This window comes from Microcebus murinus, chromosome 2 (genome assembly GCF_040939455.1).
Source record: "Microcebus murinus isolate Inina chromosome 2, M.murinus_Inina_mat1.0, whole genome shotgun sequence".
NCBI lineage: Eukaryota > Metazoa > Chordata > Mammalia > Primates > Cheirogaleidae > Microcebus > Microcebus murinus.
The window spans coordinates 46,266,764-46,291,652 of record NC_134105.1 but is presented as its reverse complement, the minus strand read 5'-3'; the positions used below and the strand labels follow the sequence as shown (position 1 = coordinate 46,291,652).

The 24,889-nt window shown below is 35.8% G+C and overlaps 1 protein-coding gene across 6 annotated transcripts in view; it reads right to left on the bottom strand.

Moving 5' to 3' along the window:
• The window catches only part of HOOK1 (hook microtubule tethering protein 1), a 60,298-nt gene extending 43,387 nt beyond the window's left edge, over positions 1–16,911 (bottom strand). For 2 of the 6 annotated variants that reach the window (XM_075998807.1, XM_012785145.2), the window contains exons 1-4: positions 16,450–16,686; positions 11,032–11,117; positions 4,824–4,896; positions 1,138–1,188 (exon numbers count right to left, since the gene is read on the bottom strand). In XM_075998807.1, coding sequence (XP_075854922.1) covers positions 1,138–1,188; positions 4,824–4,896; positions 11,032–11,117; positions 16,450–16,512 — 273 coding nt within the window. In that variant the 5' untranslated portion in view covers positions 16,513–16,686. Of the gene's footprint in view, positions 1–1,137; positions 1,189–4,823; positions 4,897–11,031; positions 11,118–16,449; positions 16,688–16,833 lie in introns of those variants that run through there. The other 4 variants (XM_012785143.3, XM_012785144.3, XM_075998784.1 and 1 more) reach the window with 4 other exon arrangements.
• Between the last annotated feature and the right edge of the window lie 7,978 nt (positions 16,912–24,889).

Below are 24,889 nucleotides of genomic sequence, written 5' to 3'. Positions count from 1 at the left end.
AAAGGATATTAATATTTTGATATAAGATCGATTAACAGAAAATCACAATATTAACCTCTGAGCTTTTATAAATGAACAACAAATCTAATAGATTGATTTTTCCCAGCTTTACATTATTTTAGCTTATTAAAAAGTTTATTGGCAATACAAAAACCTTCAAAATGAATTTTAAGCATTTAGTGAATTGAAAAATTTCACGAAGTATTAAAAATTTTTGAAAGAAACTAAAAGTTTAATTGTGTGACTTTAAAAAAATAGAAACAAAAATTTTTTATGACAAAGTCAATTCCAAAGCTTCCAATCATTAAGGATTAAACTTTTTCATACCAAAAAACCCTACTAGAGAACTTGCTATGATGCTAAGAAAAAATTAGTTGAATAATGTACTATCTAATGTGACTTTAATACTAATTTCATTTAGCATTTTTTCTAATTCACTGGCATGAGCATAGTCTCACAGTATGTCTTTGCTTCTGTTTACATTGGAAAGAAATGTCAAAATAGTGCTTTAAATAGGAAATTATTTCAATTAAAAAATCTTATAGCATTGCATAAAATCAAATCATATTAAAGATGAAGGTAATTCTACTTGAGAAAGTAACTTAAAGATATCAGTATGCAAGCAATATTATTTTACAAATCAATATATCTAAGTTCAAACCTATTTTCATAAAATTTGAGTTTTTTAAAAATGGTAATAAAATATGTTCCCATTATGAATTCCATTCCAGTGAAATTTTTTTTTTTTTTTTTGAGACAGAATCTCACTCTGTTACTGGGCTAGAGTGCCGTGGCATCAGCCTAGCTCACAGCAACCTCAAATTCCTGGGCTCAAGAGATCTTCCTGCCTCAGTCTCCCAAGTAGCTGGAACTACAGGCATGTACCACCATGCCCAGCTAATTTTTTCTATTTTTGGTAGAGACGGGGTCGATCTTGCTCTTGCTCAGGCTGGTCTCGAACTCCTGAGCTCAAATGATCCGCCTGCCTCGGCCTCCCAGAGCACTAGGATTACAGGCATGAGCCACAATGCCTGGCCCAGTGAAATGTTATAAATAAAAAGCCAAGTCATTTTTCAGTGTCAATATAATTATCATAATAGCATTTTGTATTTAATCAGAGTCAGATATTTTTCATACCTCATGGTAGTAACTCATAATCCCTTGAAGAATCTTCTTTAAATTATTAGCCTAATGTGAAAAAAAGAATATAAATTATTTCATATTAATGGAAAACATTACTCCAAGATGAAAGATAACGAAAACTTTCCAGCAAAAATGACAACATAAACATTAGAGTTCTATAAATAAAAACACATAATTTTTAAACAGAGATTTAATCAGTTTTTAATTAACTAGAGTGATTTTATTTAAAAGAAGCCAAAGTAAATTCAAGTGCCCACTTTAAAGATTTATTTATGAGCATGTCCACTTCTAGTCATGAACAAGTTAACAGGGTTTAATTCTCTCCTGCCACAAATAACTAGGAAACAGGACAAAATACATGAAACAGTTGTTTTTAAGCTTTAGACAACAGGCAATAGAGAACTCTGCTTTCTGAAACAAGGAAAACAAAAAAGATGAGCCCTTATACTATTCCAAAATTCTGATGTGACTGTCAGATTATAGCATAGGGAGGAAACAAAGGGTGGAAAACAAAGCCTGTTGTTCTGATTGAGGAGACAAACATAAGAATTTCAGGAAGGCCAAGGCACTTAGAATTTGTAGGACAGATAGGTGAAGATGGGAGCTATGGAGAAAAAGAGAGCTTGAAATCTGTGTAATGGTTCCTTTGACTCTTTGACTAAATAACAATTTGCAGGTGTACAGGTGAAACTCCAGGTTATGTCCAAACTTAATGTTCTTTCCAAGGAGAAAACAATCCAGGAAACTGTAAACTGAATTCCAAAAAATTACTACACAGGCCCCAAAATTTCTGCAATTCCCACTAGCCAGAGTGAAGAGAGTATGCTATAGGCATAATAAAGTATTCACCAAAGATCCTAAAAAGGTTAACACTAGTAGTGGATCTAATCTACTCCTACAGTAAAGAGTAACTTTAGATCTACTCCTGCCAAGCCTAAAAACAAGTCGTGAAGGATCAAACTGAGTCACAAGTATCTTAACTTCTTGTAAGAACAAAGTCCAACACTTTTTAAAGAAATACCCAAAAAAGAGAAAAATCAACATTCAATAATAAAATGCACAATGTCTAATATCCAATAAAAAATTACTACACAAGTGAAGAAGAAAATATGGACTAAAATTTGGAAAAATCTCAGTCAATAGAAATGGGCTCAGAAATGAAAGATGAAAGAATTGGAAGAAAATGTTAAAACTGCTAATTTAAAAATGTTCAAAGACTTCAACAAAACATAAACATGAGGAAAGAAATAGAAAATTTTTTTTTAAAAAAGAGAATCAAATAAAGAGACTGTCAAACTAGATTAAAATCAAGACCCAACTATTAGATGTCTACATGAAACACTTTCAATATAAAGACATACACAGATTCGAAGAAAGAAATATCAATGGAAAATATAATCATAACAAAACTGTAGTGACTACAATAACATCAGATAAATTTGACTTCAAATCAAGATTCAATACCAGGGATTAAAAAAAAGCATTTCATAATGATAAGTGGATTCATTCATCAAGAAGATATCAAAAGTATAATGTGTAATCAACCTAATAACAGAAATTCAAAATATATAAAGTAAAAATTAACAAAACTGAAAGGAGAAATCAACAAAACTACAATCATCATTAGAGATTTAAGGAATCCTCCCTTCTATAACTGATATAATAATTAGACAGAATATCAGTAAAGATATAAAATATATAAACAGCACTATCAACAAACAACATAATCCACATTTATAGAATGGCAGAATACATGTTGTTTTCAAGTACACATTGAACATTCACCAAGATAGACTGATAAGTAAGTCATAAAGTCAGTCTCAGTAAATGTAAAAGAATTTCTCAATACAGAGTTTCAGACCAAAATAATTAATTAGGTTAGAAATCAATAAATAAAGTTATCTGGAGAATCCTTAAATATTTTGAATTTGAATTACCTACTTTGGATTTACCCATAGGTCAAAGGAGAAGCCACAGCAAAATTACCAAACATTCTGAACTGAATGAAAATAAAAGCACAGTATGTCAAAATGTGTGGGATGTGGCTAAGGCAGTACTTAAAATTAGAAGAAAAAAGGACCTAAAATTGATTAAATTTCCATCTTAAAAAGCAAGAAAAAGAAAAGCAAATTAAGTGGAAGAAAGAAAATAAGAAACATCAGAGAGAAAATCAATGAAATAGGAAACCTAATCTAATCTTTGAAAAAAAATAAATAAAATTGAAAAATATCTAGGCAGATTTATGAAGGAAAAAAATACAAAAGACACAAACAATAGCAGGAAAGGAAAAGGAAACAACACTAAAGATCACATAGTCACTAGCAAATTATTAGCATAATACAGTTAAGAACTGTGTGACCTGGCACAGTGGTTCATGCCTGTAATCCCAACACTTTGGGAGGCTAAGGGAAAAGGATAGTTTGAGCCCAGGAATTTAAGACCAGTCTATGCAACATAGCATGACCCCGTTTATCTACAAAAAAAAAAAAAAGCAATAAAATTTAAAAAAATTTTTTAAAAAAAGAACTGCATGCCAACAAATGAGACAATCTATAAGAAACAAATGAATGTCTTACAAGATACAAGTAAACTGACTTAAAAATAGAAAGTCAATAGGGCAGTTTTTTTTTTTGTTTTTTTTTTTTTGAGACAGAGTCTCGCTTTGTTGTCCAGGCTAGAGTGAGTGCCGTGGCATCAGCCTCGCTCACAGCAACCTCAAACTCCTGGGCTCAAGCGATCCTTCTGCCTCAGCCTCCCAAGTAGCTGGGACTACAGGCATGCGCCACCATGCCCGGCTAATTTTTTTAATATACATATCAGTTGGCCAATTAATTTCTTTCTATTTATAGTAGAGACGGGGTCTCGCTCTTGCTCAGGCTGGTTCTGAACTCCTGACCTTGAGCAATCCGCCCGCCTCAGCCTCCCAGAGAGCTAGGATTACAGGCGTGAGCCACCGCGCCCAGCTGATAGGGCAGTTTTTTATATGGTTAAATATATACTTACACAACTCAGCAATCCCACTCAGAAATTTACTCAAGACAAATTAACTATGCACTTATACAAAGACTAATACATAAATGTTCATCGTTGTTGTATTTATAATAGCCCAAACCAGAAACAATTCAAACACCCATCGACAAGTGAATAGCTAAACAAATTGTGGTATATCAGTGTAATCAAATACTATTCTTCCAAAAGAGAAATAATTACTGATACAAGCAACACGAATAAGTCTTAAAAATACACTAAGTAAAAGAAGCTAGACACAAAGAGTACATATTACATGGCTCCATTTATATAGAATTCTAGAAATTAACTCCACAGTGACACAAAGCAGATCTATGGCCACCCAGGGCCAGGCTTGGGGTGGGGATTAATAGAGAATGGCCATTAAGTGCATGGTGTTTTTTTTTTTTAATTTTTTTTCTTTCTTTCTTTTTTTTTTATTTCTTTTTTATTTTGGCATACTATGGAGGTACAAATTTAAGTGCATGTTTTTGGTTAAAGGAAATATTCTATATCCAATTACATCTAATCTGACAGCATACACATGTCAAAACTCAAACTGTACACAATAAAATGTATTCATAAATTAATTTAAAAAAAGATTTAGTTGAGGCTTAGTGCTAATTTTAAGACCATTGTTTGGATCAAGTGCTTCTACCATTCACTCTGCATACCTTTATTCTCCAGTTATCCCCAACATCCTCTTTAATTCGGCTTAACCAAGATTCACTGAACCAAGCTGCATCACTAAAACAAAACAAAAAAATGCTAAACATTAAAACATTACATAAACAATATCAAACTGAACCAACAGAGAAAATTACTTTGTACCTTAAAGCTTATCCTTAATAAGAATAGTAATATGATTTATATAGTAATATTATAATTTCTCATATTCAATTATTTAAGTCAATAACACCTTAAATTTAACATTTACTAAATATTTAATACTAGGTGCCCTGCTAGCAAGATGTAAAAGTCTCAACCTTGAAAAGGCAAAAAAGACAAGCAACATTTTTATGAGTATCTGCTATGTATCAAGCACTGTGAATGATGTTTTTCCATGTTACTTCATTCAAAGACCATAGTAACTTGGCAAAGGATCTATTATTATTCCCAATCTTACTACTCATGGAATTGAGGACGACAGCATCTAAGTAATTTGCCCTGAGTGATACAAGTACATGACAAAGTCCAAAATAAATCTATTTGATTGAGTAGAATTAAGTAGAATGAATTTAAATAAGAAATCTACAAAGACAAGCTTAGTTTGAATTAGAAGTCCTATACTGATATTGAAAGCCAACACAAAGAATTACTATACCAAATTTTTGTGTATTTAATAAAGTTTTGAAGAACATTTGACTCTATATAGTGAACTATACTAATAGACTATATTCCAAACAAATATTTGGATGCTTGCTCTAAGTAAGGAATTAAATAAGATTAATATGACGATGAATAATTTACCATTTTGAGTCTTAGAGAAATAGCTATTAAAGGAAGAAACTAAAGAACACAAATAACTACACTCCAAAGAGGAAGTGATAACTGCTTTAAGGGTGAAACAACTATGAAACCACAGAATGTTAGTGCTAGAAGAGGTCTTAAAGGTCTCGTCTAAATTTTTACTTTACAGATAAGACAACTAAAGTGGGGAAAAACATTAAAGAAAACTTTTTCCAAGGTTGTATCTTGAATTTTAAAATGCAAAATTGAAACTTGAACACAGTGCCTAGCTTTTCAAAAATCATTCTGCCTCAGATGTTCTAATACAGAAGCTATCACTTCTGACTAGGGTAAGCAGAAAAACAGCTTTATCACTTTCAATTCATTTATTTGAAATCTGTAACCATTTCATTTTTATTTATAATTGACACATAATGATTTTATATAGCCATTTTGTTTCGAGCAAATTAGTATTGTGCTCAACTTTTCCTAGATGTTAAGGCTATAATTATTAAAATAATTTATCTAAATTAGTAAATGATATACTGCTAACCAAGCACTTATCTGAAATGACTGAATTAATTTAGTTAAGCCTAACTGTCTAAATAAATTTATATTATTTTCACAACAGATTAATAAAAAGTCCTAAACCAAAGAAGTATGCCAGCTGTGATGGTTAATTTTATGTGTCAACTTGGCTGGGCCACAATGCTCTGATATTTGGTCAAGCACATCTGGATGTTCCTATGAAGATATTTTTTAGATGAAATTAACATTGAAATCAGTAGACTTTGAATAAAGTAGGTTAACCTCAATAACGCAGGTGGGCCTCATCCCACCAGTTGAAGGCCTTAAGAAAAAGACTGACCTCCCCCCAGGAAAGAGCAAATTCTGCCAGCAGATGGCCTTCTGACTCTGCCTGCTCTTCTTTGGGTCCCTAGTCTGCTCACCTACCTGCAGAATTTGGACTTACTACAGTCCACAATCACATAAGCTAATTCCTTAAAATTAATATCTCTATACAACTTATGTGTATGTATACACATATACACACATATACCCTATTGGTTCTGTTTCTCTGGAGAACCATGACTACTATACTAGTCTTTTAACTGACCCTAAATATCTAAGTTTATTATTCTATGCTATAAATATCTTTAGTAATTGGATCTACAGATAATCTATTTTTGCTATTTAGTTTTCCCAAGATAATTCCTCCTTGTCATCACCTCTCAACTTTAGCCCTGACAAATACTTTCTAACTTCTCCATAAAAATTATATCTCCCATTTGCTTTCTTATAAACAAATTCACCCTTCTCAAACAGTTATAATGGCAGCCAATCTTTGTCACTATTAAACTTGATATCCAACTTCAGAAATCTCTGGACATATCTTTTTTTTTCTTTTTTTACTGCCACATCTACATGCCTTAATTTGACTCTTGGCCCCCCAAAATGAGCTCTTTTTCTTATATTTCCCAGAACGTCAATGACTCTCAAGAGACAACAAATAAGAAAGGGGACATATGCCTAATGAAGCAAAATATGGTCCAATTATTTTCTAATAAACCTAAATGATAATCATTACATGACTTTGTTTTAACTCCATCTAGGGCATTTGTCTTCACTAATTTTACCAACTAAATTCAGGTAATAATGAATACCAACTGGTTACTATAAACAACACAGTTTGTGTCGCTCCGATGGACACCAGGAGACTATTCTTCTTGAATGATCAAAAAAACTTTGGGGCTTAATACATGAAATTGTGATTTGTACTTTGGACATACACAGCTAGACTTTCATTTTATTAGCACCCCAAAGTAAAAATGTATCAGGAGGGGTTCAAGATACTAGATTTCAATGATTTCGGCTGATAAAGGCAGTGGCTTTGGAGTCAGACCAAATTGATGCAAATCCTAGCTTTGCTATTTGCTCATTATTTGACCTTCCAAAAGCAATGTCAACTCTCTATACCTCTGTCCTCATGTATTAATTGATGGTAAAAGTAATATCTACCTCACAGAGCAGTAAAAATTGAGTAACATATTTATTGGTGTCTACAATATATTTTATAAATACTCAGCTGTTGGGCATTATGGTTTATCATTTTAAATGATCAAATATCTGAAGGAACAAATATTAATAAATGCATGATGCTTAAGGTCTCTGAATATTCTATGTTCTCTGTTTCATTCTTTTCCCTCCTGCAAAACAGTCTAGTCTAAGACAACAGGAATAGAGAGATTATCTAGTGCTTAAAGTGACAAAGCTAAACCCTTCTTTTAAGGAAGTCGCACACACTACTTATAGGTTTTCTGGGTTGAACTGTGTCCTAAAAAAAGATGTTTAAGTCCTAACCCCTGTGAACATGACCTTATTTGGAAATAGGGTCTTCAGGTATGAAATCAAGGTTAAGATGAGGTCATATTGAATTAGGATGGGCCTTCATTCAGGTTTTAAAATGACTTAATTGATTGTAGCCAAGCATTCTGAACATGGTTCTGAATATGGTGTTCTTAGAAGAGACACAGACACAGAGGGAAGATGGCCATGAATACAGAGACGAGATTGGAGTTATGCTGCCAAAAACCAAGCAACGCCTGGGGCCACCAGAAGTTGGAAGAGGGAAGGAATGATCCTTTCCTAGAAGGACGGGAGGGATCACGGCCCAGCTAATACCTTGATTTAGGACTGCTAGTCTCCAGAATTGTGAGAGAATTAATTTTTGTTGTTTTAAGCCCCTCGGTCTGTGGTACTTTGTTACAGTAGCCCTAGAAAACTAACACAGGTGTAGTTATGGTTTTTACCCATGTGTTGTTTTTTTTTTTTTTTTTTTTTTTTTTGAGACAGAGTCTCGCTTTGTTGTCCAGGCTAGAGTGAGTGCCGTGGCGTTAGCCTAGCTCATAGCAACCTCAAACTCCTGGGCTCGAGCGATCCTTCTGCCTCAGCCTCCCAAGTAGCTGGGACTACAGGCATGCACCACCATGCCCGGCTAATTTTTTATATATATATCAGTTGGCCAATTAATTTCTTTCTATTTATAGTAGAGACAGGGTCTTGCTCTTGCTCAGGCTGGTTTTGAACTCCTGACCTTGAGCAATCCACCCGTCTCGGCCTCCCAAGAGCTAGGATTATAGGCGTGAGCCACCGCGCCCGGCCACCCATGTGTTTTTTATATAACAGCAGCTTCTACATGTATTTTAAAAAGAGGCACATATTACATAATCAAACTAAAGGTAATAATTAAGGAACTGTAGAACCCTAGCAATAACTCCATGACTTCCCACATCTAAGTTACACAGTTTGGATGCCACTTAAGATTTTATTATTTAAAAGTATATCTGCCCTAAGGATAGAATTATTGCTTAAATTTTGCTACTTCCTTATAAAGCATAGTTTCCCTTCTCACCCTGAGTAACAACTTTGATGTGATTTGTTGTAAGCCACAATAGCCATCAATGCAATATGTTATAAACTGTAACATATGTAAAGTGTCCTGCAATGTTCAAAGAAATATGGTAAAATTTGCTCTTTTAACAGGATTATGATACACTGGTACAACTAGGGGAAAATGCTTTAAGTCTCACTATTCAGGAAGCTCCAAAACTTGAAAGAAATTATAAAAGTAAAATAAATTGAAAGTGGCCCTTGAATGATAAGGAGTCAAAGACACCTAAGAACATGTAAAATCAGGCATATGAAGCAAAAAAAAAAAAAAAAAAGAAAAAAAAAGGAGAGAGAGAGAGAGATTCAGGCTGACCCAATTTTAGGTCACTGGTCATTTGTTTAATGAAGACAGAAAATTTTCTAATTGTCTATTTTATCTTTCCTGCAGAAAATCTATTAGAAGACAATAAAAGACAAAAGTGAGAACAAAATAAGAAAAAGCAGAGGGAGGATCAGCATTCATAGCATGATTCAATAGATTGTGGAAAAATGAGTTAGTGATAAAGGATACAGTTCAGCTAAAATTTACCCGACCCTACTCTAAACATCAGGTACAGTGCTAGCATATATAGGTCAAAGAGCCATATGCACCACATCCTGGTTTAAAAAAAAAAAAGGTCTCTTTTATTGTGGCATAAAGCTACTAAAGCCCACCAAAACATGTAGAAATGACATCTTTAGATGGGACTGCTGAAATGAGCAAATGCATACCAGCTTTACATCCATACCAATCATTTTGTAGCTGCATCTACACTAATACCCACAACATACTGCAATGAGAAGGCAAGGTGTACATTCTAAGGACAAAAAATAATGACTTTCCCAACACATCAAAAAAGTGCTATGTTCAGAATGCTTGGCTCTGATGAATTAAATCATTTAAAAACCAATCAGAATATAAATTAATTAAACATTTAAAGAATATTTTTAAGAAAAAAGGAGAATAAGGCATATTTTAGAATGACCCTCCTTGCAAAAGTTAACATGTTAAACTTACCTTTTAAAGTGTTAATCGTGAGTTAACCATAAAATCTGTTTATTCATATTAGATCATTTTGAAGATTCCAAATAACTAGAATTTTTTTTATCATTTTAAGTTGTTTTTCTAAGAAAAGCATAGGACTTTTGCTAACCCATCTACAGGATTTTCAATATCAATCACAGCAAACCTTTACAAGATGATGGTAACAATTAAATAAACAATCCGACTATAAAACAATGAAGCAGACAAAGGATTCTTGTCTCGAAGTAAGCTGATGTAATGTCACTATGGTTTAATAAATTATGAGTATAGAATTGGCTCTTTCCTATTGAGGGTACAGTTCATATTATAAACTAGGAGTTTAATATTTGCATAATGTTTGGAAAATATTAGGAAATACTGAATTTGGGAACTTTTGATATTATATCATTACATAAAATGGGTCTAGCCCAAACGGATCACTTTATCAGCTAAGGTTCCCCAGCATCTGTGACTTCAAATTTCACACATTCCTCATTTCATTATCAGTGAACTCAAAAATTACAATAATTCAGAAGTAGATTTTAAAATGTAATACTTCAAAATTTTTTCCAAATCCAGTATTTTATTTTATACTTCGATAATCTCTAAAATAATCTCCATGCACTGATACTTTAAAATAATAATTGTACAACCAAAGAAAACATTACAAACAATTATATCATTCAACATGTTTCTTTCACAGTAGTTATAATCTTGTGAACATGCCCAGAACAAGTTTAAAATGAAATCTCTTGAATAAATAAGAATCCAGATCATTCATTTAATTAAGATGCATCTATGTGAACAAGCAAGGAGTAATGTTTTTTTGTTCTCTATTTACAAAAATGCCTTGGTACCATCTGCCTGAATATGCCATTGAATAAGATGAAGTTTCAATAATCTTTAGAATTCAAGTCTAAGTTTTCTTTGTTGGTATTGGGTTTACATTTCTTTTCAGACAGAGTTTGAATACTACTCACATTTGATGAAGAACTTGTGCCATGGCAACTCCATTGGTCAGCTGTTTGACATCTTGACAGGGCGAGGCAGTATTAAATGTCTGCAGCTAAAATGACATAAAGCAAATGCCTTTACTGCTCCTTTATACCTACAGATATCTGTTTTGTTTAAAAGCAAACGCTGCCAAATGCATACAACTGTATTAATATGTTTCTATGGCTGTGTAATATTTTTATAAAAATAAACACTTCATATTTCCTATAGTCATGCCTAACATAGTAAAAACACATAATACAAAGCCCAATGTACAACTCTGGTCTTGTGTTCCCCCTATTTTTAGCAGAGCATCAGAAAAATAACTTTTAAGAACCCAACATCCACAACTTAAAAGTTTACCCATAACATCTGATAGGAAAATAAAGCCTAGAAATGTTAAGTCTAAAACTACTAATTATCCATGAGCTCTGAAATGAGATAGGACTTCTGCTTACTATCAAACAATTACCTTATTACCATAAAGGGTAAGGCCTACCCACCATGTAGCTTTAATGAAGAGTTGAGAGGAGAAAAAGGCACAAATTGTTTCTAGACAATGTGGTATGATGTATGGTACACATTACTGTAGTATGCACAAAATGTTCTGGAAAAAAACTTAATTAGGGTTTATATTTACGAAAGACTTCTTGGAGATGATTCCTGAATAGAAGGTCTTGAGGGACAAGCAGCATATATTCTAAGTGAAGAAAGAGCCAGGGTAAGAAAGCTTCAGGAAATAGGAATACAAAAGTACAAATAGAAGAGATGATATTTTTAGGGAAACATGTGTTCAGTATCCCTGGATTTGCAGTGCAAAGAAGGATGGAGAAGGGGTTTCAATCAAGGATGTTAAAGAGACAGACTGGGATCTAAAGGGCCATGACAAGAAGCTTGAAAATATTTTATCCTTAATGACATCATTTATACAACAGAAAATAGTAGAACAATTTCTACCACACAAGACTGTTGGGAAAATTAAATGAAATAGCACATGTATACTTAGATCAAGGGCTGGCATGTGCTATGAGCTGAAGAGTTTTTAGTACATTAGCTATTAGGTAGGGTTTGTCAAAGTGTGGGGTCTAGGAACAATACATATCAGAATTTCTAGACATATCAAACAAGAAAATCCCAAAGTGATTCCTAGGCACATCAATTTTTGAGAACCATTGCTCTGGGTAAAGAAGAATCACTGAAGAGTAATAAGGAAGTGAGTGACATCTTTAGTACATTCTGGAAGGCAGCATAGTGACACAAGGTAGCTTTATGCTTGAGTCAGGGAGACCAGTTAGAAAGTTGCTGCAATGGTCCTGTTGATAAAACATAGTTGAGAAGTAATTAGCGTGATGTAGACTGAAAGAACATGATAAATTCATGTAATATTTAAAATATAAAAGACAAAGATTTTGAAATTGGGTGAATGTACAGGGAGGAGAAATGCCAGGGTTTAGGGCATCTTCAAAAAGAAAACTGTGGTTCCTCCTTTTCAACCCTTCCTACTTACACATTTACTTTCAATGTGTAACTTAAAAGTCACATCATTAACTTTTTATAAAATGGAATATAATCATTTTATAAAATGATTAAAAAATCATTTATAATATGATTAGTGATTTTAAAAGGACAATTTCAGAGGTGCAGAATATTAGCCAAAATAGTAAAGAGACACGTATAAAGAGTATATATATGATAAGGAGTTGTCTCCTTGCCCACTGTGCTCAGATTGAGATCAATTTCTTCTTATAGCCATGGACACTGGAGTGCCTTTTAGAAGTTCTTAAAATAGCTGCACAATAAAGAATGCAATTTCATTTGTCTAAAATGCAATTTCAGTTGTCTATTGAAAGGCTCATAACCAAGAATAATAAATAAATTTAAAAACTCAGTGGAGGGAGTGAGGCCAAAGCAGAAGGACAAAAAATATATATTTCTTCATACTTCAATTCATAAAGTCTTTTTAGTGAGTAACCAAAAAGGACAGATAGCACTTCCACAGGTGTCCACCATTAAACAGTTTCTGGCAAATAACGATCCTACTTTCTTCTATATTTTTAAATAAACCAAATAATCAGAAATATGGAAATGCTGTTCACTAAGTTGCTTCAATATAAACATCACAGAAATCAAGGAATTGGGGTTTTCACAACAGATAACCAGCAAAAACTCAATCTTGGATCAACTCTTCATATCTCCCGCCTAGCTCCTAATTTCAGAAAGACAACCATTGTTTTGAGTTTTAAGATCTTCTAAAAAACAATTCGACATTTAATACTTTTCTTAATTTGGGTATACATGTGTTATTACTTTTTCCTTGGCTTGCCTGTCAAAGTCAAAGAATGCAAGAACCAAGAGAACCACTAAAAACCATCTGGTGCAACCCTTTAATTTTTGAAAGTAAAATCCAAAGATATTAAACAAATTTCCAGTGTCACACAGCCAAGCAGAAGAATTAAATTTATCTTCATACAAGTTTATCTTCAAACTTTTATACACTTCCTCCACCATGTAAGTGATGGCCACATTTATCATTTTGCCCTGAATTTTCTGCTAAGTAGCACTACAACATTTCTAAGAACTAATTGTTTTAAGGTAAATTCCAAATCATAAAATGCAGGTTTTTTTTCAATTGCTAAAAGAGGCATCCCTTCACCTAACCAACCTCTCTCGATGACTTCTTTAATTATGTCTGTGTTGGCTCCATTATCCTCCTACCACTAAAAAAACAGAGTTACTCCCACCTGTCTTCTTATCTCCATGATTTGGCCCCATAATAAAATTTTTAAAACCTTACATCTCATACTACTTCCCCTCAGCACATAACATTACTTAGTATGATAGGGTGCACATAAAAGAGCCAAGGGGTATCATGACAAATGCCTATCTTCTACTACCCCCCTTCAATCTATAGCCAAAGGAGAGAGATCATTTGCATTACTGCTAGTGGCTCTTCCCCGTACCTGGAAAACTCATTTCCCTGATTTCTACTTGCTGAAATCCATCAATCCTCTATGATCCAGTTAAAAATTCACATAGTGGCTGGCTAAGGCAAAAAAAAAAAAAAAAAAAAAAAAAAAAAAAAAAAGACAGTAAAGTTCCCTGAAAATCATCTAAAGAGATACAGAAAAGGCAAAATACAGATGCCCAGAGGCCAAACAGAAGATAATTTCACAAAGGAAGCATCAAGTAAGTACAGGATGATATAACACTTGTTGAATTTGGCAAACTGGTAATGAAGCGAAAGCCTTACAGAAAAGAAACTCAAGTGCAGTGGGTTAAAGAGTGAATGAGAGTCAAGGAAATATTAACAAAAAGATGAGTATGAAAAAAACAGGAGAAATTTTTCTGTGACGAAAAGGGGAAATAGTGTGGCTTTAATGTGGAGTGGTGGCTCCGTTTTCTTTTTAAAAGGGAGAATATTTGAACAAGTTTATATGTAGAGAGAAAAGAGACAATGAAGAGAAAGAAGTTGTAAATACAGACAGGGAATTAAATGTCAGAGCAAAGTTGTAGAAGAGGTAGAAGGAACCAAGTCCAAAGCCAGAACTGAAGATAAGATGGTGGTCATTTGCCCCAAGGGGAAGAAATATTGGGGCTCAAATAAGTACTGATAAAGTTTTGCTAAGAAGAACATGAAAGGAACTGTCTGATTACTCTTAACCATAAAGCTGGCAGTGTTTGGGGAAAGGTGCATTTGACAGTAGCAGCATTAGTACCAGCAATAATTTGCATCGTCAGTTTTCTCCACAGTTCTCAGCAGCCAGAGACAGAACTGGAGAAGCAAACCACCATTTTACTCTGTCATTCAAGAATCCATACCATTTGGTTTATAATATTTTTGCAGCTTTTAAAGAATTTTGCCTTCCACTATAATTATACACAACTCTGCCTACCACTCCACTGTCTTCTTCTGTGACAACACTAAATTGAAAGTCAATAAATTCTAGGTAAAAAATGGATACAGTCACACAGTATTTAAAATATTGCAATATAATTCAAGATAATCCTGTGCTTCTCTACCACCTCACATATAAGTCAATGACATCATAAAGACTAAGTTTACCACTTCAGATGTTTAGAACAACAATGTAACAGATTAGGATACACCCCTTAATTAATCACGTGTTTTAACAAAACAAATCATTAAAAGTAAATGTTGCTTTGGTTCATGACAGTCTTACATACAGCATCTAAACACCAGTATCTATTTTAAACAAAAATACAGCTGAATGGTTAGCTAATTGCTTTTAACTCAGAAACTCAGATATTTGCATTCCACTTGAAGCAAAAGGTATTTTCTTCCAAAGTGTAAAAAAGTTGCTTTAAATTATGGTTATTTCCAGTAAACTTCACATACTTCCATAAACCTTCCAGATTTCTCATTCTTTGGAATTAGATGCATTAGAAGATCTCTACAGAATCTCATCAACCAATTACGCCTACGGATCCAGTCTGTTTACATTCCAATTCTGCACACACTCCCCTACACACAATTAAACAACTGGTTTGGGGATAAGCATCAGCAACACCTGTGGACCATCAAGTGCCATCCTTGCCCAATAGGGGTTAGGTACCACACCTGAATGCCAGCTCTCTGATAGCTAAGCAACTCCAAAGGCGAGCTGTCATTTTGCTGACTGGAGTACTGAAGAAGCTGGAGACAGACCTGCTTGTCCAAAACCCATCAGAAATTAACAGATATCCTAAACCTGGATAAGGCGGAAACGAAAATGTCCAAGTCCTTTGCTTTAAAGAGAATGCTGTCCGTTTGGGGGAAGGGCAGCAAGGAAAAAGAGAAAACGAGCCCCCACTCCCAACACATCTTTCTCTCCACACCGGAATATGTGGAAACGTCCCTTGGAAGCAGCTTCTACAAAGTCGGATGTCCTAGAGTCCTCAAGAAGCACTGATCCGGGAACGCAAACAGCCAGCCACCTCCTGGCCACCTCCAAGTAAAGCAAGAGGGTTGGGGGTGTAGGATTAGGTTTTGGAGGGGGTCTTCACCCCAAGGGGAAGGAAGGCAAGAGAGGAGGTGGTCCAGAAAGTCCAGGGCTTGGAGCGCAGTGCAAGGGGAGAAATTGGGGCAGAGGGGAGGAAAGGGGATGGGCACTTGGTTTTTACCACAGTTGCGGTAAGGTGTGGTGGTGAGGATTCCACACCATCCAGGTGGAATCCTCAGCCTAAGACCAGAGGCTCCACCGTCACGACCGTCCTCCTCCCCTCCAACACACACCTGCCCTACGACCCGCAGGTGGCACTCTCGCGGTCAAGGGCGACGTGAGGCGCCGAGGGCAGGGCGCACCGGGACCAATACGCAGGTGGCCCCGGGTCCTCCTCGGGCTCACCTGGAGAGAACCAGGCCCCCGGGGCTCCTCGCCTCAGCCCCCTCGCCCCCTCGCACTCACCCAGATCATGAGGCTGTCGCACAGCGACAGCTCAGGCTGCGGCAGCGGCTGCGTCTCCTCCATGGCCCGGGCAGCCGTCGACTACGCCGCGGACACCGACACCTCCCTCCTCCCGGCGCTCCTCAGGAGCCGGCGTCGAGACCTGCTAGCCCGCGGGGAAAGCTCGGTAGCCAGGCCCAGCGCCGGCGCCGCTCACGCGCGAAACCTCGCGCAGCCGACGTCGCGGCGTAACCCCCTCCTCACCCGCCCGCGCCTCGCTCCTGCGTTCGCCCCCTCCCCCGTCTGGGCCCGGCCGCGCTGCTCGGCACCTGAGCCCCGCCCCCTCCCCGCCCCGCCTCCCCCCTCTCCGCTTCCCGCCCTCCCCTCCGTCCCACTCCTACACACCTCGCCCCGCTGAGTGACCTGGGCGCGCACCAGTCACAAAGAAGCTAGGTACCCGAGGGGCGGGCGGGGCGGGGAGAGGGCGGGAAGAGCGGGAGTGGGTTGCGCAGGAGGAAAACTGATTGGACGTGCCCTCGTGGGCTCTGACCAATCAATGTGAGACAAGCCGCCGCTGCGGGAGAGAGCGAGGGTGGGTGGGAAGAGGTTTATGACCTGGCAGGTGCAGTGAGGGCGAGAGTGGGAGGTTGCGCGCGGGGGAGGCGAGCGCGCGTGCGCGACGGGGATTGGCGAGGCTGGAGCTTCCTCCGGCCCCAAGGGGCAGAAGGGGCGGTAAGGCCCCTGCGGGGCTCAGGCGTCTTCCCGCCTCCTCCTTCGCGGTAGCACGCGTCCTGGCTGTATCTGTGGAGACCCACTCCTGCTTCCACACTGTCTTCCGAAGTAGGTCGTACCGTGAATTAAAACCACTCGAGGAAGGACGAGCTGATTTTTCTCCTAGACGCTCATTGGAAAGGGACATTTTAATTTGCAGACGTGTGTCCTAAAGAAAAGACCTTAATGCTGTTTAAATGAAATAAGCTCTCACGGAATCACAAATCATAGATGATTTTATTTTAAATGAGGCAAAAGGGGAAATCATTTCAGCTATCAAGATGAAAAATGATATCTTAGTTTTCGGAAAACATGGAAGATACCAATGTACCCATTTTCGTCTGGCGGTAGAAAATCTTTTTTCTGAGGACGTTGGGAAGAGGGAGAGGCATAAAATTGGAAGCTCTCCAAGGTACTAATAGATGGCTTAGGTTATTGAAAAGGGCTAGAATATTCTTAGTCTTCCTGTGACTTCTGTCATTCATAAACTCATTTGTGCTCTGAGTGAAAAACAGCTGGCTTTTTTTAATATATATTGCTGCGTTTTTATATTTAGACATTGAAAAGTTAAAACTGATGGAGGGCTGCAATTAAAAGCCCCCAAATGTAAATCAGTCTCATTCTAAAAATACAGTACATTCTAAAAATAACGTTTGCTATTGGTTCGGTGAACATTATTCCAGAACTTTCTTAACGCCTCTGAAGTAGTTCATATTCCAGACACTAGGAACACTGGTAAAGTATCTTAACGAAAACTACAGGATTTAGGAATTGAAGACCTGGTTGGAATCTTCATTACCCACTGGCTATTCTCCCATGGACCCCAAACTCCACATTCCTAAAATCATTGTAATTAAAACGTAAACATACATTGTAAATGTAAATTGTAAATTTTACACTTTGCGAATATGGGTTACTATAATCATATGTACTGAGAAGCACAGGAGAACTTCTCAACAAATTTATCACTGAGAACCACAGGTGATTGGATTACTCAAAATATTTAATGAGAATAACTCAGGGAAATTGAGTTTGTTTCTGGGTTCTGTAGTGGGTAATTTCTCAGGGAAACATGCGCAATTTATTTCATGATGCTAGAACCAATGGACAAATATGTGAAGGATATGGTCAGTGAATTGAGAAAAAAAGAAATACAAATATTTTAAACAAATGTAAAAAAGTCAGAAAAACAACATGAATCACTAGAATAGAACAACTAAAAAGAAAATATTGAAAGATTGAAGTGTGCTTTTATGCATAACTGGAACAAGCATTTTAGAAAAAAATTGACAATCTTTATCAGGAAACTTTAAAATATCCATATCATTTAAACTAATAATTCCACTTCCAGTCAAAAATTATTGAAATCATCAAAAATGCAAAGGCTTTGAACCCCCAGTGATATATTATTGAACAATTGTGCAATTGATGGATACATGTCCAATAAGCAAGAAAGATTAAATACATTATAGCAGATTTGTAAGATAGAATATTCAGCAACTAATAAAAATTATGTTTCAGAGAATATTTGATAATTCAGTTGTCACAATGTATAGTATTAAATAAAAATTTAGATAAAAGTATCAGCCATCTGACCTCAGTTTTATAGATATTATTTATGTATTTTAATATGTACATAGTAAGAAGAAAAAGGAATAATCATCAAACTACTGTTATGTTTAGATATGGATGACAAGTAATTACTTTCTGTTATCTTTTATATTTTTTAGTCTTTCTACAATGAGTTTGTATTACTTTATAATCAGAGAAAAAAGACATTAGAAGACATGCCAAATACAACATGGGCTATCTCTCCAACTATTAAATTAGCATTAATTTTTTAGAAGTTGGCATTCATGTTTGGAGAGTAGAAAGAAACTAACTTTTCAACACTAGTTGGAGATTATAAACTGGTGCAATCTTTCTTAAAATTTTTGACAGTGTATATCAAGAGCCTTTAAAATGTTCAAAGCCTTTAAGACAACAATTTCACTTTTAGACTCTATTCTAAGAAAATAATAAAGGCATATAAAATGCTTAATACAAATACTAGCTTGTAGTTGCCGAATACATTTTAGCTATTCTATGCACTGTTTGTGTGTCTTGGAGGGTGTGTGTGTGTGTGTGTGTGTAAGTGTGTATTTGCACTCATACAAGAAAAAACCTGAAAGAAAATATTAGTAAAAGTTATTTACAGTAATTTTTACCTTCTCATTTTCCAATTTCACCAAATTATTACCTTTTTAATTAAAACAAAACCAAACTTCTTTTTGTCATCGAGGGAGAGATGGGATCAGGAAGAGATTTTAACTCTGATTTGGTCTATAAGTATATAGATAAATGATAAGAGGAGAAAATCCCTAACTAGGCACCTTAAATAGAACTGTCGTAGGCTCTATTTATAAAGAGGATGTCTATGCCTCTATTTATAAAGAGGATGTCTATGCCTTGCACATACAGGTGATCAAATAAAGAAATGGAAAAGAATTCTAAGGTTGTTCCTGAAACTGAATCTGAATCTTAACTTTTGAGGATCTTTGTTATAGCAGACTGTTGTAAGTTGGATTTTCTAGGAAGTAGACCCTAAGATGGAAATTAGCATGCAGGAGGTTTATTAAGAAATGCTTTGGGGGCCGGGCGCGGTGGCTCACGCCTGTAATCCTAGCTCTTGGGAGGCCGAGGCGGGCGGATTGTTCAAGGTCAGGAGTTCGAAACCAGCCTGAGCAAGAGTGAGACCCCGTCTCTACTAGAAATAGAAAGAAATTAATTGGCCAACTGATATATATATAAAAAATTAGCCGGGCATGGTGGCGCATGCCTGTAGTCCCAGCTACTCGGGAGGCTGAGGCAGAAGGATCACTCGAGCCCAGGAGTTTGAGGTTGCTGTGAGCTAGGCTGACGCCACGGCATTCACTCTAGCCTGGACAACAAAGCGAGACTCTGTCTCAAAAAAAAAAAATAAAAAAAATAAAAAAAAAAAAAAAAAAAAGAAATGCTTTGGGGAATAACAGCTGTGGGAGGGAAGGAAAGGAAGCAGAAGGAAAATACAGGCAGTGGTGCAGTCCTTATGAACGTTTCGATTGATCCCTGGGGCGCCCTGAAGCTGGAATGTCCTTTCCAAATTATTCCAAGTTTGGATGAAGGAAGCCTGGTTTTTATGCCTTTATATTGACAAATCATTACATGTGGGTTGCCCTAGACAGGTGGCATGGCAGCCTAGGCAATTCACAAAGAAGGCTGATGGCTGATGGCTGATGGCTGTCTACTGGGCGCATTTCCAGATGCTGGAAATATCCAGGCAGCACATCACAGTATCCTCTGCACAGCAGTAGCACCTACAGTCACTCTGGGTGGGTGTGAGGGTGCCATCGCTCAGAATGGGAAAGCATGGTGTCAGAAAAAAGTGTGGGCTAGCAACCGTAAATGTGGCAGTTACAGTATCATAACCACAAAGTTAAAATAGTCAAAGAGGGAAAATGTTGGCATCCTTGGTTCATGGACTGAGAAGTCTCCAAAATTAGAAGGGATTGTGGCCATAGTTATAATTTCATGTACGGGCTTAGTGTCAAATAGCTAAATGAATGATATCTTTGAGGATTTAAGACTGAGATGCCTGGGAAAACAAAATTTACAAAAAAGATAAATTACAATGCAGGGTAATCTTATCAATTATGTTTTAAACTTATAGGAAAAGTGCTTAGTTTGCCATTTATTGAGTGAAAATAAATATAACTGTTTCCTTTATTGAGTATATTTAAACTCATCCCAAAGTTCTAAATATAATTGAACATAATTATTTTCTCTTGTCCTAAATAACTCAATGATAAAAAATTTAGATAGCAAGGTATATGTAGCATTTTTTCAAATACTTAAAAACATGTAAAATAGGCATTTAGTAAAATGTACTGATAACAAAAGTATCATTTAAACATGTAAATCCTCTAGTTTATATCTTAGTTTTTCTTAGTGAATCACGTGTCATCATTTTATACTCTTAAAAGAGATGATCCATGCTTCTCATTCAGTCAGTGACCTATTTTTTATGTACAAAAATCCTTCTAATCCATTGTAAGCAGGTTTTTAAAACAAAGACAAAACAGTGACACATAGCCAGTGCCTAATCATTTAATCCACAGATGTTTCTCTCTAAAAAGAAAAATAATCTAACTTTATAGTATAGCTACTCAGGGTATCTTCTATTTAAGAGTGTTGAAAATTAATATTTTAAAAAGAAAAACTTTAATTTATATTATGTATATATAAGTAGATAAAATCATATGCATAAGACTGGTTTCACAGAATTAAGAAGAGGATGGTGTCTACTGAGAACAAAGATTACTATGTTAGAAATGCTATTTATATTTTATTATAGCTTGAGAAAAACTATATTTAAAATTCTTGTAGCTAAATGTGGTATTGTAAAGCCTCCACATGTATGTGAATTGAAAATACATAAAAGTGATATTGGCCTAAGGAGAAAGAATATCTTGTTCACTCTCCTCCATGTGTTAGATGAGAATAATTTATATAGAATGTAATACATTTTAAAATGCCAAAAATGTTAGAGGGAAGAATTTATCAAATCATTTAAGGACAGAAGAAAAGGGGGCTACTTAATCACAAGCAATAACAAGTTGGACTGTAAGAACGAAGAACGAGAGTGAGAATGCCAGGAAAGATGTGCAAAGGATTTATTAATGTGAGCAGTTGTAGAAAATTCCTTGAAACCCAGTTATAGCTAATGAAATTTTTGAAATGATTTATCCAAATAAATGAGTACTTTCTAGTGTGACTTGGGAATATTCCCCAGAGGACCTTAAAACAAAATAAAACAACCAAAAAACAATGAAAAACAAAACTGTGTAGAGCTTAGCCTTATACAGAAAAGAGAAAAGCTGCACATTTCATTGAAGTAGAGGAAAATGTTTTGTATGAGCACAATTGGTGACTAAGAACATATCCAATCTTAAAGCTATGACCAATGATAATAATAGCTAAAATTTATGGAATACTTATTAGGTGCTATGCACTATTCTAAGTGCTTCACTGATGTTAATTCACATATCCTTAACAGTCCAATAAGGTAGATAGCATTTTTCATCTTTATTTTACAGATGAGAAAGCTGATACATAGAGAGGCACCCAAGCTCCTTCTGCTAATAAGTTGCATATCTCAGAAAATTTCTTTCCAGATGTGAAGAAGAGAATCCTCCTAAGAGAGATTAGAGCTGATTTTAAAAGACAAACATCACAAAATAAAATATCACATGTGCAATCCTTCTTCTTCAGCCATTGTGGTTTCTATATTTTCCATAGTTACTGAAACAGCTCTTCAGGCAGTCAACATTCTTTTGTTCAACACTGTGAAACAAGCAAATCCATCATGTCTAGGTGAATGAAATTAATTATTACCTATTATAGAATCTGCTGACTATAGGTTAATGACTACAATTGTTGACTCAGGGATCTTGAATGTATTAAGCTTTTGGCATTTTGTATCTGAAGATGAGCTTGAAGGAATATTTTTACCCAGTTTTTCTTATAAACTTCACATGATTTTTCTAAAGAATAAGTTGGCCATTTGGATTAAGTAACTGGCCTATTTGTGAGCCTGTATTTTTTTTATATGCAAAGGTTTTTTTTTTTAGGTTATAGTTGCCACATCTAGATAGATGGATAGATAGATACATGGAGAGTTGTATATGCGTAATTCAAGACTAACAGAAATAATTTCACTTTACCCTTAAACACTTCAGCATACATGTCTTAGGAATAAGGATATTCTTTTACAAAATCACATATAATTACCACACTTGGAAAATTTAACATGATACAACATTATTCTCTAATATGCAATCCCTCTTTAAATTTACCTAATTGTCCCCACTTATTCCTTTCTTTCTGCCTTTCTTTTCTTGTATCCAAAATTGAGGAATCAAGGATCATGCATTGTATTTATTTTCATGCTTTCCTCGAATCTAGGTCACTGCCCCAGGCTTTGTGTGTGTGATCTTTCATGACAGCAACATTTTTGAAAAGTCTAGTCTAGTAGACTTGGATTAGTTTCTTCATGGTAAGATTTGATTTAACTATTTTTGGAAGAAATTATGTTGATTAGTGCATCACTTTAGCAGCAGCATGGTGCTGGATTGTCTGATTATTCAAAATGTTAAATTTTATTGATTGATTAGAATGGGGGTCCATTAGATTTCTTCAGTGTAAAGGCATTTTCTCCATTATAATTACTAAATAATCTGAGACTGTGTGAGTACATTATTCCCCCAGATTTTTACTCCAATACTTTTAGCATACATTGATAATTATTGCCAGAATCGAGTAGTACCATGGTGGTTGGAATAGGGTGATTTTATATTTCCATTACTCCTTCCACATCTATTAGGTGGCATTATTCTGTGAATAAGAGTTTTTCCTCCTTTCTCCATACCCACCTTTAAATTTTTCAAATTGTGTATGTGGACTCACATTTATTTTTATTCAATATGTTATAATTTATTCCTGTCACTATTCATTTTAATCATCAATCTATGCCTAGTTCAGCCAGTGGGACCCCCTTCACATTGGCTTCTGCATCCTTTTTGCATACCTCTAGTGTTTTTTGAGTGATTCCATACTTTATGGCACAAAATGTTCCAGGCTCCCTTTGTATTTTCCTTGACCCTATCCTGGAATTAGCCATTTTTCCAAGGATCTCTAGTGCTATGTTATAGGAAATGACATTTAGTAAGGCTGGATTTTAATGACCAAAGAAGGCTCCATTCATAATTACAATTTCATTCCTTGGAAATTAGATTTTCATCTCCTGTTAAAATAGGGAAATCCCTACAAAACTAAAATGTTGAACCTAATAGTCATTTACACTTAGGGTGAAAGTATTTAACAGCCTGTTAATTTTAATAAGAGATAGGAAGCTGAGAGAATGAGGACACCGAATCACAGGCAATGGTGAAGTGAGAGTGGCCCATGAAGGAAGAAAGAAAGATAACATCAATTTCTTCTATTCCAGGCACCACCACATACATGATTTAAATTAATCCCCATAACAATCTTATTTTTGCAAGTGAGGATGTAACTTGTTTAAAGTTACAGTTTCTATGGCAGATAGCTCAGAACTAAAACTCTTACTTACTTGACCTTAAAATATTTATCTGAACCTACTACCACCCCATGCCATTCTCCAAGCCAAGCAAGGAGGTCTGGGGCCTAAGAAAACAAGTTTCACCCACTTCATGTTTCAAGAAGGGCAAACTCTAGTCACACTGCCTTCCCTGTTTCTTGAAGTTGTTCATTGTGACCTGCATGCACAGCCACCCTCACAAGCATTGTCCTTCAGTTGAGAATGAGGCTAAAATGTTTTTCTCTACTGCTCAGGAAGTCTGTGGGAAACAATTTCCTATTTCATTTGCTTTCAGTGTTGATTCAAAAAGAACAGATAGGCATCTTAAGCTGAATGCTGTCTCAGTCGGATAATTCACTACAAGTACTATCTGTTGCCAGAAGTTAGTGCTGGTGGTGGGAAAGCTTGTTGCAGGCTTGTAAGAGATAACTGGAGAAAGCTGCCTGAGAAACAATGTTAGGTACAAAGCCCAGAAGAACACGTTTTTCTCCCCTCTTTATTGTTACCTTGGTCAAGTTCCTGAACTCTCTTGGCTCTTAGTTTTCTCACTATAAA